The 15,051-nt window shown below is 34.7% G+C and overlaps 1 protein-coding gene and 1 long non-coding RNA gene across 2 annotated transcripts; one reads left to right on the top strand and one right to left on the bottom strand.

The window, feature by feature from the left end:
- The first annotated feature begins 331 nt into the window (after nucleotides 1-331).
- Nucleotides 332-2,220, top strand: LOC136276544 (uncharacterized). Its single transcript, XM_066088827.1, has one exon. The coding sequence runs from the start codon at nucleotides 582-584 to the stop codon at nucleotides 1,551-1,553; it is 972 nt and encodes a 323-aa protein (XP_065944899.1). The 5' UTR covers nucleotides 332-581; the 3' UTR covers nucleotides 1,554-2,220.
- A 2,811-nt stretch (nucleotides 2,221-5,031) lies between these two features.
- LOC109620344 (uncharacterized) lies at nucleotides 5,032-13,800 on the bottom strand. Its single transcript, XR_010714812.1, has 3 exons — nucleotides 12,735-13,800; nucleotides 6,124-7,576; nucleotides 5,032-5,746 (listed from the first exon to the last, which is right to left on the bottom strand). It is a non-coding gene; the product is annotated as an uncharacterized lncRNA (long non-coding RNA).
- Nucleotides 13,801-15,051: the final 1,251 nt, after the last annotated feature.

The following is a 15,051-nucleotide window of genomic DNA, read 5'->3' as shown; positions in this document are numbered from 1 at the left end:
GCAATGTCTATTATTATACATATACTAAGCATAGCATTATCGTTTAAAAGCGTGCATAAAATTTGATAAAAATCGGACCAAGCAGCTTGAAGCTTTGGTAAACTTATGATGATATGATAACGACACATAATTACTCATTTATCATTTACATTCACTCCCGTCCCCCTTTTTATTTACACATTTGTACCTGTACCTACAATAGTGATTGAAGAGTTGACGTAATTGGAATTTGTTATGAATGGACACCTCAATTAAACCATTCTTTTTATAAAAATGTAAACAGTGACTTGAATGATGTATTCATCGAATCGAATTGATCTACACATTAATGAAAGCTGGCCTTTAAAATTATTTCTCATTTGAAAATACCGGTCTTTTCCGGTAGTTAAATCCACATCGGATTATAAAACTGCACACTGTTTGATCCCTAGTATAAATCAGAGCGCGACTGACCCCATGTAATCCATTCAACACTGAGTATACTTTTAAAAATGGAGAAATTACTTTGACTTAGAAAAGGGACAATGTTTTCGGCTCCTGTCATTTAAATTCCACAAGACAAGAAGAAACAGAGATCAAAAATGGTGTCTTCGAGGTTCTTACGATCAGGCCGGTGTATAACGTACGGCCTATCTGTGCTTCTGGTGCTATCCGTTGTCTTCATTTTTCTGGATGAGAGTAAAGTGAGTCAGATACGCCAGAGACTTCGCATAAACGTTACGGGTAGTGGTAGTTTGATGATCCTTGGGCGAGTCAATCAAATGTTGGATGGCAGCGAGAAAGTCAAAGTTTTACAATGGAGCGGTCAGTGGGTTGAAAACTTTGAGGTGTGCGATTCCAGTCATCCTCCAGCTAGTGTAGTCTCCTACAGACTTTACTCCGGCAAACTTCCGTTTGTTTTGTACGGCGTTGGGAATAGCGAAGATGAAAGCCTGTACAGGAAAATGAGCGAGCTGAGTTACCGATTTTCGATGAAAGTTGATGACTTCATATCGATGTATTTAGAAAATTATCCACGAACAACTTTTGTTGACATAGGAGCTAGTGTAGGTGTGACATCATTACGTATGGCGCGAAAAGGTCATCACGTGATTTCTGTGGAATCGGACAGAGAGAATATTCGCGGACTATGCATGTCTGTGGCAGAAAATAAAGTCATGGAGAATATGACAATTGTTTACCATTCAGTTGGCATTGAAGACTTTACGAGTGTGTTACCCGGCGAGCAGAAGGCTGAACCACATACTATAACGGTAGACAAGGTTCTGTCCTTGTCCAACCGAAATGTTCTAGTCAAAATTGACACTGACGGCAGTGAGCATACTGTAATTCTAGGAAGCAAACTTCTTCTCATGAGTAAGAGGACGCGTGCAATAGTGATAGCATGGGAAACCCACAAAGGACAAAAAAGCGGCGAAGACATGTTATCTCTTTTTAATGCATGGGGATTTCATCCGCACGCCTTTCGTGGGTCGGGGTCTGTCCGGCTCGACACTAAAGCACGCACCCCTTCTTTCTGGCCCAGTGATGTGATATTTCTTCCCGTGGAATAAACCGCCTAACTTATGCAGGGTTGCATTTAATATTTATATTTTGACAGTGTTACATAAATCTACCAGTATCTATATTTATTTGAGAAATCGAGTTTTGTTGTTCTACAGTTTTTAGTTGCAGACATGCATGTTCCTAATGTACTGTGCAAAATGCTTTGGTTTTCTGTTGAAACAACAATTTTGTAAATACATGTAGAAACAATACTTTCTTAACAATATTTAAGTACTTGTACCAAAATACGCTTTAAATAGCATATTGAGAAATCATAGCTATGGACGTTTGTTTTTCTATGAAATAGGTTCCTTCATCAGTCCCTTGATATATTTTTCCACAAGGCATCAATCGACTTTCCTTATATGTATGGAATAATCATTCTTTGAGTATTATAAGACTATAACTTTGGTCGGGACGTGATCAAATCATATAAAGCTCGAAGGGCTTTATGATGGATTTGATCACTCCCCGACCACTATTACTACCTCAAAATATCGATGAGTGTTATCTTATTACTTACATTTATGTAATTTTCAACAACTGCGCGATTAGATATGAAATAATCGACATTTTTACGTGTTTTCCAATTCGTATAACATTGCAAACTCCGCTTAAGACCCTTACTACGTCACTTGCGTTACTGATGAATTGTATTGAACTCGACGTCACTATTAAATTGATTCCTACCGATATCACAGACGAAGACACTGGTAAAAGTAAATATTAGAGAGGTTTAGCAGACCAACGTGTACGTGTACTTGTACGTGTAGGTTACAAGTTAGAACTACCCGTACCAGCTCAATTACTTTTCTTGTTTAGCAGTTGTAACGTGTACTTGTACGTTTAAATGTTTTAATGCCATTATGGATATCCTCTCCTACTAAGCTAAAAATGTTGGTTATAAACGAAAAGTAGATATTCTGCATGTGTTAATTTTATTAAACTTCATTTATTATATATGCACATTTTTATTTATCGCAAATTGATAAGATAACGGAGCCATTGCATGTTTTGGAGGAAGAGATGCGTGAAATAAAACTACAATAACATATTAAACGCTAATGAAAATTTATGTTGGTAGATATCAGTATTCGCATTGAATATTCAGGCTTAAGAAAAGTTAACATATTTTTTAAAATTAATAGACAACAAGGAAACAGAGGGTACAAGTTCGACCTTACGGGTACTTTGCAATTTACACGTATGTTCATTCGGGTACATACGTGTAGAAATTCGTCATTACACAAACTGATGACGTAATGCACATATTTTCCGTTCTACACGTACACGTACGCGTACACGTTGGTTTGCTAAACCTCTCTATTATACAGGGAATACATTGTATCTTATGAAAATACTAGTACAGAGAAAGATTTAACCTTGCAATATGTATGTAGATGAGAATAACAATATTGGAATCTTGTAGGGTGTTGGCTTTTCTTAGATTTTAGTCTAAGATCTTGGAACTATTTTGATACAAACAACATTGTTCTAATTATAGAAAGAACCGCGCCTTACATTGACTTATAAATAGAGAGGTTGAGATTTCAAACGTGTACGGGTACGTGTACGTGAACTAGGGGAATCACCTAAATTCTTCGCGTATTACGTCATCAGTTTTTGTGACAACATGGTTTCTACACGTTCTCTAAACTTGTAGAGTATCGTCTACACGTAAGTACAAACGTGTAGCTTTTTACAACAAATAAATTCTTATTGATGAGTGAATGTATTCTTGTGATACATTACATAGATTTTTAAACTTCATTTGCATGAAAATTGATAAGAAATTTACCATTTATTTGGAATAAACTTAATAAATTCATGTCACAAAACTGCGTCGATTTACGTACAAATTTATATCCTACAAGTTAAGAAATCTCAACTGATAAATTACAAAAACGTGTACGTGTATGTGTAGTTTTAACACACGTACGCGTACTCGTACACGTTTAAAATCTCAACCTCTCTAATATGATTGTGTTGTATTGTATTTTGACTTTAGTTGAGGGGAAGCTTGGTTTGTGAGGGCAATGGACCTTAGTACTTGATTTCAGCCTCTATTGTCTGGCCTTAAAAGAAAACAAGTTGTATGTCGTTACAATTTTATTAATGAGAAACCGCAACTCATAACAACAGAATAAAACAAATTAATAAGTAACAATAATTAAATCAATTTAACAAAATATCCTGAAAATAAATAATTAATTAATAACATTTTAAATTCCAAGTTATAACATCTTAGTTGCGTTTACTTATAAATACTATTTCTAAAGCTAAGATGATTTGAACTACACATACGTACCTTAAAAGAAAACAAGTTGTATGTCGTTACAATTTTATTAATGAGAAACCGCAACTGAGGTTGTCAGGGCTCGCATGGCCATTTTATACCCCAGAACCGGTTTCCATGACGTTTCCACAACTTGTTAACTTTCTTAGTACCCATGTGACTTGACCGCATGTGGTCATCCTGTGATCACTGTTTCATAATCTTAATTAAAAGTTTACTCCTTTGCCAAATTTCCAAATTCTTACTTCATAACACCAATATCAGCATTGGCTTATAATAATAAACTTTATCGAAATTCAACATTTTTATCTTTATTCAAACAGTGATCACGTACATGAAATATTTGATGAATCAATTAATAATCCTAGTGCTTGGTCCCAATACTTAAATGTAATCAAAAATTAAGTAACATGTTGACCATCTTTTTAATGCTGACTATCTAGAATACACAATTTGTAAACACGGATCAAGAATATTCCACTACTGACGTATAAGTTAGGTAACTCTTGACCTTGCACTAGATATAAGAAATAGGACCTTTAACATAAATGAATGCTATGAATATATAGTCAAATATAAAAATAATATAAAAATTCTATATTAATTACTTCCTCGCCCGTAAAAATTTGGTGCTCCAAATTTAAAAACAGTTTGAGTGCCAACCATATTTTACATGATTTGTCAGTTATAAGTGTATAAACACCATTCAAAACAATGATAAAAATTACAACATCTCACTATAAATGATATATAAGTACACAGTTTACATCCAACCACTGTTCATAATGTTCACCGTTTGTTAGGTATGTGGAAAGTCACATGATCACAGTTTGTAAATACACAGTGTTGTCTAGGAGTTACACAGTTCACTTTGTTTCACTTGTATTTGCACAGTTCACAAGTGTTAGTACCATTACCTATTTAGGTAAATATAGCGTCATTGTATACATAGTCCTTAAAGCACTCCTTTTTGTTTTGATTAGATTGTGTACAATATGGTGTAGCACCTTGGGCGAGTCGTCATTTAACATCATCGGAGTGATTCATGAAAAATATAAAAAAAAATAACATAGTTAGTAAATATACAATATATAAACAACACATATTTTATGTAGTTTTATTAATACATCTTTATGTTGGCTACTAATATATTTTCATATATAAATAATTATTATAGTATAGTCTGCAATCACCCGTAGAATATTTGACAATCAGTTTAAATGAAAAGAAAATGCGAGTAACATAAGAAACAAACATGACAATGAGAGTGCTAAGCAAGCATTAGAAGACAGAAGTCTTAATATTTGTAATACTCAAGATGCTTTTGGATGCTGATTGAAGGAATAGGCATTGTTATGTTTCCGTGTTTCAGCAAGATATATGCCATGTAAGGTTGTTTCATAACTTTCTTTACTCGATATCGATTTATCCATGACAGTTTAGTACAGGGTGGAATTTCTATAGTTGAATATTGTAATTTGTTTGTAACTTTGAAATCTGTCCAATCAGTTATCAGTATTCTCGATGGGAAATCTTTTATGTACATGTTTGAAATTGAAGAGGGTGGATTTATCTCAAGCAAGGATGGACACAACGACAGAGAAATTAGCGGAATGATAGCACAATTAGTACCTGAAGTTACCTCCAGAATAATTGTTGTTCCACACCGATACCGCTTATTCATATTAAGAAGCACTAGAGCACATGTGACAAGAATAAAAATAGAGAGAGCAAATAAGACATGATCCCATTTCAAAGTATCCTTGATAACGTCTAAAATGTGTTTAGGGTTTTCAGTTGTAGTTTGTAGAAAAACATATTCATTTTCAACAGCTTTGGCATAAGGGGATTGTTTTAAAAGCGAAATAAGTAATAAAAGTTTTCTCTGTTTGAAAAATAACCATCCTGAAATCAGAGATACCAAAATTGTCATGATAAATGAAATATAAGTCAATACATCATTAGTAGTCGGCCAGATAGTATTTAATTCAATATCTCCAGTCAAAATTGGTTCTGATAGTGATTGGAAAATTTTTTCGTTCCTTTTAGTAGCATCAGTCATTTTTTTCATGTTAAAATGAAGTTTTGAATCTGCGACTAGCCTTTTTTGAAAATCATGCTTATACATTTCAAATCCAGGAATTTGTACTTTTAAAGAAGAAGCAAACGTAGTGTCAGCTTGTAATGCCAGTAATTTTGAGTCATTAAAGAACTGTTGCAATAATGCTAAATTAACTGGATGGAATATCTGAACTTTAGATTCGGTTTGACACTTGACTAACCTGGGTGGAAGATACCAGTATTTTGTAGTTATGGAACATCTGCAAGGTAGTTGAATTATACACATAGAACATCCATGTAAAATTGTTTGATTGTTTGGACAATCTACAATGAGGTGATAACTGTTGTAAACTAAAGTAGACCCTGCTGATAATTCAATAGCCGTAGGTCTAAGTAAATCATGTTGAAATCGGAAATTACACATTTCATTTACAGACTGTTTATCATTAGCAAATAAACTCATAATACAGGATTTCTGAGTGACCGGCATGAGGGCTTTATTGAAATTGCAAAGATATAGCTGGTGCTTGTGACAAGTTGCTAAGTCAGTCTTGTCCAAGAGTAAATAGTACTGTTGGTGTGATGTAATGGCTAGGTAGTCCGGTAAATCAAGCAGTTGCGTAGCATGATTGGACGTTTCATTGACAGGTACTGGCATGGATATAACTTGATAGAGATTCAGTGGTAGTTTTTCATGTGAAAGTGGAAATTTAAGTGTTACATATATTGCTCCGAAATGTCGTCCAAATACAAATTGACCATGTTTATAATAATATTCTGGATCTTTAATCGTTAAGTAAAAATTTGAATATTCTTCTGTTAGAATTTTTGAAACTTCTTGGATGGTATTTGTGATGACCGGTGTGGATATAAGTGCAGGTGATAGTTTACCATCAATTAAGTTACCAATGGATTGTTTGAAAGCCGAGTATTGTTTTACCAATGTGTGTGCAGTTTCCATATGAGAATTATAAAGTTCGGAAAGTTGAAGAAGACCACTTTGAAAATTTTGAATTTGTTCCGTTATGATTTGTGATAAATTTGTTATGACCAAATAGTTTTCTTTTACACTCTCCTGGATATTGTCAAATCGATTGTCTGCAGCCGACATAAATGAAGAAAATTGATGTGATTGCATCTTGATGAATTTAGCGACTTTAATGTTGCTTTTTATCAAAGAGTTTACATGTTGTTTTAGAATATTTACATCATCCATTGTTGCAGTCCCAAACAAAGATTTTGATAAGTCACCAACAAATGGTAAGAGAGATTTCTTTTTTCTGTTTGAAATTCGAATAAATGGTACATTTTCATCTAAAAACTTGTATGTGTCTTTAAATTCAAGCATTGTTCTAGCATCTAAATCTTCTATTTGATGCAAAAATCTTGTAAAACTTGAGCAAGCTTTAGATGGTAATGTAATACAATCATATTTTAAATTAGGTCGTGGGGGTAGTTTCGGAAGAACTATTTCATAAGTCTGTCTCCAATACTCGTTAGTTAGTACAAAATTTTTCTCACTTTTAAAAATTGTACCATAGTTAAGCCGATGAACTGATCCTGGTATTGTCAGAGGATGAGACCCTTGTATTACCATTCCCAATACTGACACACGGGAGGAAAATACGCCCCAGAACATCATCATCAACAATAATTTTGTGGGCCATTGAATTTCTACAAATAGACCAAAGATAAAAAAAAATTAGTGGTGTTTTGTCAAAATGTGTTGATCAGGCACATAATGCACCACGATTTGTATTATTAAAACGTCCAAATAAAAAAATAACGTTATTTGAAAAGATATCCCATAGCACCACATGTTTTATTGGATGTACATGTATTTATGGTTTTTTAAGCGTTGTTGGAAATTTCCGTTTCTTCCCTTGTTTAGTGTGTTTAACGAAGTATTCTCGTACAAGTTCCTGGCTTAAATTTTCCTCTGGTTCCCAAGATTTGCTACCATCTTCCCATTTTACAAAGAATTCCCTTTTACCAGTACGATTTCTGAGCTTTAATACTTTGTCAACAGGATAATACGTGTTATCTTGGATTTTGTCAACATTGTTATCTATAGGGGGATTTAAATTTTCCCTTGCATTTTCAACGACATTTTGATTATTGTCATTATTTTCATTAAATAATCTGCCTATGTCCTGTTCAGGTTGCTGATCTCTGATGTCATCACCTGGCACGTAATCTTTTAATCTGCTCGCGTTTACATAAGATTTCAGTTCTTTGTGATTTGAACATCTTCGAAGTTTGTATGTAAAATTTGGTCCCAATTCAGATATGTAATATGGACCATCATATTTGTCGATGAGCTTTGGTGATTTACCCACTGGAGTTTTAAATTGCTGTAATAGAACCATTTGATTTAATCTGAAGGAAGGTTCTTTTGCCCGTTCATCATATCTTTCTTTTGATTTCGCTTGTTTCTCCGCTATATTTTGATTAGCTATCTCATGCGTAATTTTTAAATTTTCGAGTATATCGCGGATATGCTCCTTAGCATCTGCTTGCAGCGAGTCTTTGGGTGTTACACTCAAATCAAAAGGCAAGTTCATTTCACGACCAAAAGTCATATAGAAGGGAGAATGGTCTGTTGATTGAGTACAAGGTGAATTTCTTAGTGCCATTAGAATTCCAGGAATTAATTTCGGCCAATTGTTTTGTTCTTTGTCAGTGTAAGCTCGAATCGCTTGTAAGATTGTTCGATTGTTTCTCTCGCAAAAACTGTTTGATTGAGGATGATAAGCTGAAGTGAAATGTTTTTTTACATTAAAGATTTCACACAGGGACAATATTAAGTTTGATGTAAATTGTTTCCCTAGATCAGACACTAGTTTTAGTGGTGCTCCATATCTTGAAAAAATTTGTTCAAACAAAATTTTTGCAACCTCTTTGCTTTCTTGATTTTTAAGAGGGAAAGCTTCAATCCATCTTGTAAATGAATCTACAACCAGAAGCAAGTATTGATAACCCTCAGTTGTTTTACTTAGTTTCAAAAAATCAATGTGCCATCGTTCAAATGGACCATCTATAGGCATAGATGTCAGAGGCGGAGGACCATTATGTTTGTGCTTTTTGATTCTTTGACACCTTTCACATGATTGTATGTAATCATAAATTTCTTGATGCATTCTTGGCCAATGATATTTTCGTTTAAGAGCTGCCATGACCTTTTCTACCCCAAAATGAGCCCCTCCAGCTTTATTGTCGTGATAAGCTGTGAGTGCGTCTAAACGAAGTTTTTTGGGTAAAGCTAATTGTTTAATCCACCTATCATCATCCTTGACCTTTTTGGTTCGTCTCTGGAACCAGTGATAAAGCACACCATTGCAAAGACTGTATGACTCTGATTGTGCAATGACCTTTTTGCGTTCTTTGCTAACATCGGGAAGAGTTTCTGACTCTAAATACAAATATATGTCTCTGAAATCAGGGCATTCTTTCTGAAGAGATCCCATGTTTTCATGTACTAAAGACAAGTTTGGTTCAATATTGTCAGGTTCCACAGTAGTGACCTGCACACTACTTTCATAGTGGAACTCAACTTCTACAGTTGCACCATGTTCAAAAACTTCAATACTATGAGAATGGGTAACATTTTCATCTTGATTTTCATACGTTCGTCTACTGAGAGCATCTGCTACTACATTGCTTTTTCCCTCCTTGTGAATTATCTTAAAATTGTACCCTTGTAGCTCAAGGGACCACCTGGCTAATCTGCCAGTTGTGGATTTTTGTGACATTAAATATTGTAATGGTTTGTGGTCTGTGAAGACCAAGAATTCATTATTTGAAAGGTATGTCTTGTATTCTCTTATACCTTCAATGACAGCTAGACATTCAACATCAGATGCGGACCAATTTCTTTCAGGTTTAGATAATGATCGACCACCATAGGCAATGACATGTTCTCTGTTTCCCTTATCTTTTTGTGAAAGAATATAACCAATGGCTGAATTGGAAGCATCAGTTGTTAAAATGAAAGGTTTGTTCATATTTGGATATGCAAGAATTGGGGCAGATGTTAATTTTCTTTTTAAAGTTTCAAAAGCAATTTGACAATCTTCGTTCCAAATGAAATCTTCGTCTTTTCGCAACAATTTGTTTAAGGGTTCAACCAATGTTGAAAAACTTTTAATGAAACGCCTGTAATAATTGCACATTCCCAAAAATGATCTAATATCTTTTATCTTTTGAGGGATCGGAAAAGTATCAATAATTTTTGTTTTGCTGGGGTCAACTTGAATACCTTGTTTAGAAATAAGATGCCCAAGGAATTTAACTTCTTTGGCCGCAAAGTGACATTTCTTAGGGTTTAAGGTTAAACCTGCATTTCTCAAACGACCAAAAAGATCTTTAAGATGTTGTAAATGAGAATTGAAATCTTTTGAAAAGACACAAATGTCGTCCACATAAACCAACATGTTTTTCCAATGTAAACCCCTTAAAATTTGTGACATTGCCATTTGAAATGAAACACAGCTGTTTTTTAATCCCATACCTAATCTTTTCCATTCATAAACTCCATTTTGAGTAATGAACGCTGCTTTATGTCTGGTTTCCGGATCCATTTGTAATTGCCAATACCCAGAATGCAGATCAAAAGTAGAAAATATTTGAGATTCTGCCTCTGCAATAGTGTCAAAGACACACTCAAGTCTGGGTAGGGGAAATGACAAAGGTTTTGTAACTTTATTTAATTTGCGATAGTCTACACAGAATCTATATTTTCCATCCTTTTTCTTTACTAAAACAACAGGTGAATGATATTCACTATTTGATTCTTCAACAATGTCATTTTCTAATAGCTCTTGAACTTGTCTATCTATTTCTTTTTGTAAATGAGGGGGTTGACGATAAAAAGGCATTCGAATGGGGGGAGCGTCGTATGTCTCTATTTTGTGTGAAAATCTCCTAATCGATTTCCCCATTTCTGATAAATCCACTGAAAAGATATCCCTGTAATCTCTTAAAAAATTTTGCAGTTCCGACTTTTGAGTATCATTTAATTCAGAGTTTTTCAAGTCAAAGGTTATTGGAGTTTTTTGCTGACTTTTTGAGTTTAATTGTGTTTCTATTGCATTAGTTTGAACACATTCTGGGGAATAAAAAGGAATAATGTCATGTGTGTTTACACATTCAACTGAGGCAACAATAGCGTTGTTGTTAAGCATGATTTCCTCTTCGGTCGGATTGCAGATTTTTAAAACACCGCGTTGATTTTGAATACGCGTGATTGTTTTTGCTGCTAATAAGTTCATATGATTTATATTTTCAGTGGGTTCCAAATAAACAGTTTGGTTACATTTTAGTCTGGAGATTTTGACGGGAACTAACATTTCATGATTTGCTGGGATGGTTATTTTCTGAGCTGTTCTAGCAAAATGATGCTTGTCCACAATTGGTAAAGAGTTGTTTGCCTCTGCAATTTGAATAGTTTTAGAACCTAGATGTATTGAAACATTATGCTTTTCCATGAAATCCATGCCAATAATCAAAGATTGATTCAGACCTCTAACAACATGAACGGAAGTCCAAAGAATTTTGTGGTTCATTTCAATCGGGAGAGATAACTTACCCAAAATAGGAAGAGTATTGTTACTAACCCCTTTTATCACGTCATAATCCGGGCGGGATAATTTTGAATTTGCATACTCAGATTTTTGAAAAAATGATTGACTGACAAGTGTTATTTGAGAACCCGTGTCAACCAGTGCTTTCGTTTTTCTGATACCAATTTGTACATCTATTGTGTTTCGCGATTGTAGGGCCATAGTTAATCCTAAAACCACCGCTTTCTGACCTTTGTGCCCATCCTTGGAGTACCCAGGGATAGGCGCGCACCCCTATTGGGTTCTGTTAACACGTCTCGACGATCGACAGACACTAGCAAAATGATCTGGCTTGCCACACTTGAGACATAATTTACCTAGAGCTCGGCAATTTCGCCTGCTCGCGCAATTTCCACCACAACCTTGGCATTTAACAAATGTGTTTTTGGAATAATTTTGATTAAAATTTGAATTTGGATGCTGCAAAAAATTCGAACGAAAATTTCTTTGAGTGTTTTGGCTAAAACGATTTTGAAAAGATTGGTTACGAAAATTTGAATTGTTTGTGTTGGAAATTGCAGCCGCGGTCGCTTCTAGTTTGTTAGATAAACTTGACATTAATCTGTCTTCTAATTGCTGAATAGAAGCTGCAAACGAAGCATTTGCAGTTTCTGTACTACTTATGGTTTGCTCCGCCACAAGAGCAAGTTTTCGAACTTTTTCTAAAGTATCCGGACTTTGAGGCATTACGATTTGTCTCAATTCGGATTTTAACCCCTGAATAGTGATCCCTACAAGCAAGTGCATGGGAAGATCATACTCAGTGGTCAAACGCGTTACACGAGCCATGTAGTCATCTACTTTTTCCTCTTTATATTGTTTTAAATTTAACAAATTTAAATCAAAGGACGATTTTTGTTTCTGAAATCTTTCCAAAAAAGAATTTTTTAATGTTTCTAAAGAAGTTTTTATCGTATCATTAAGCTGAAAGTACCACTGCTTAGGGATATCCGTTAAATAAAAAGGAAAAGCAGACAAAGCTGCCGATTCCGACATATTAAAATATGCCACCATGGCCATGAAAAGAGACCACCATTGACTAGCGGGTTCAGCCTGGTGGTATGGAGACAATTTTATAACATTCGGCGCGTGCCGAATCTCCTGTGGCGGCGCATGAGTGGATGATAGTGAATAGGGTGGTAAAGATGCAGTTACGTTAACCGAATGAGTTGAATGAGGCGTTGCAGATGAAGTTACAGAAGTAATATTACTTGTAGCTGGTCTTAAGGATGGCCGTGCCGGCACATCAGGAGACTGCCTATCCGAGGAGGGAGTAGCCAGGTCGCTCAAAAGTCTCCTCGCCCTCTGCAGGCTTTGCATCCTGATGGATGGTGGCGCCGTTGGTGTTGCCCCGATGGCGGTAGTTGGAGCCGACGTCGGTCTAACGGGAAACATTCCCTGGAAATTGTTTATAGATTTGCCATTCCTAAGATCCATTTCCGAAGATTACGGATTCTCCACCAGATTGTTGTATTGTATTTTGACTTTAGTTGAGGGGAAGCTTGGTTTGTGAGGGCAATGGACCTTAGTACTTGATTTCAGCCTCTATTGTCTGGCCTTAAAAGAAAACAAGTTGTATGTCGTTACAATTTTATTAATGAGAAACCGCAACTCATAACAACAGAATAAAACAAATTAATAAGTAACAATAATTAAATCAATTTAACAAAATATCCTGAAAATAAATAATTAATTAATAACATTTTAAATTCCAAGTTATAACATCTTAGTTGCGTTTACTTATAAATACTATTTCTAAAGCTAAGATGATTTGAACTACACATACGTACCTTAAAAGAAAACAAGTTGTATGTCGTTACAATTTTATTAATGAGAAACCGCAACTGAGGTTGTCAGGGCTCGCATGGCCATTTTATACCCCAGAACCGGTTTCCATGACGTTTCCACAACTTGTTAACTTTCTTAGTACCCATGTGACTTGACCGCATGTGGTCATCCTGTGATCACTGTTTCATAATCTTAATTAAAAGTTTACTCCTTTGCCAAATTTCCAAATTCTTACTTCATAACACCAATATCAGCATTGGCTTATAATAATAAACTTTATCGAAATTCAACATTTTTATCTTTATTCAAACAGTGATCACGTACATGAAATATTTGATGAATCAATTAATAATCCTAGTGCTTGGTCCCAATACTTAAATGTAATCAAAAATTAAGTAACATGTTGACCATCTTTTTAATGCTGACTATCTAGAATACACAATTTGTAAACACGGATCAAGAATATTCCACTACTGACGTATAAGTTAGGTAACTCTTGACCTTGCACTAGATATAAGAAATAGGACCTTTAACATAAATGAATGCTATGAATATATAGTCAAATATAAAAATAATATAAAAATTCTATATTAATTGTATAATTACTTGTATATACATGTATAATAGAATAATATTATACAATTCTTGCTGTTTTGGGGTCAATACGATGATTTAGCTACCCGTGAAGAACAATGTTCACCGAGCCGGAGGCGAGGTGAACATTGTACTTCAAGGGTAGCTAAATCATCGTATTGATCGAAAAAAACAGCAAGAATTATTTTATTATATGTTTCAGCGACGAACAGTTACTGATACAGATATATATTAAATTGAGTGTTATCAAGCAATGTTTTAGTTTGGAGCCATTGCCGAACAAATTGAGAAACGCAACGTTTCATTGGACGATCTATTTTTCGTCCAATGTAGAGAAAATGTTTTATTGAACTCCTATGTCACGTGCAGCTGAATATAACGTTCTGTTTTTTCGAGATAGTTCGATTTGAGCCAATCAGAGAGCTAGGGATTAATCAACCATATAATAATATACAACTATTGCTGTTTTTGAGGTCAATACGATGATTTAGCTACCCGAGAAGAACAATATTCACCGAGTCGAAGGCGAGGTGAATATTGTACTTCAAGGATCGATAGCTTAAATCATCGTATTGATCGAAAAAAAAACCCAGCGATAATTATTTTATTATATGATTCAGCGACGAATTGATACAGACAAATATTAAATTGAGTGTTTACAAGCAACGGTTTCGTTTGAGGTCATAGCCGAAAAAAAAATGAGAAACGCGATGTTTCAATGGACGATCTATTTTTAGTCCAATGTAGAGAAAATCAAATGTTATATTGACCTCCTAGGATTTGTTTGCTAAACACAATTGCAAATGCCTCGTGACTTAGTCGTGGTGTTAACACTAATGTCCACTGTTAAGTCTCTTTATATGGTTAAGTACTGAAATAAACAATAAAATGCTTTCTTTGAGTGATTCATTTGGGTTATGAAGGTGGCGACATTGAAGAAAAAATACATAACCCGCGTTAGCGTGATGTGTAATTTTTTTCTGCAATGGTCGCTACCTTCATAACTCGCATGAATCATCAACGAAAGCATTTTATTGTTTATATTTACATCTTTCTTTTAACAAATAATGAATTGATTGTAAAAAGTAAGTAAAATTTACTAAATTACTGTTAATGTACATCGGTACGTTAGCTAAAAGAAACAGT

Source organism: Magallana gigas, chromosome 6 (assembly GCF_963853765.1).
Source record: "Magallana gigas chromosome 6, xbMagGiga1.1, whole genome shotgun sequence".
NCBI lineage: Eukaryota > Metazoa > Mollusca > Bivalvia > Ostreida > Ostreidae > Magallana > Magallana gigas.
This window is presented reverse-complemented; position numbering and strand designations above follow the sequence as displayed.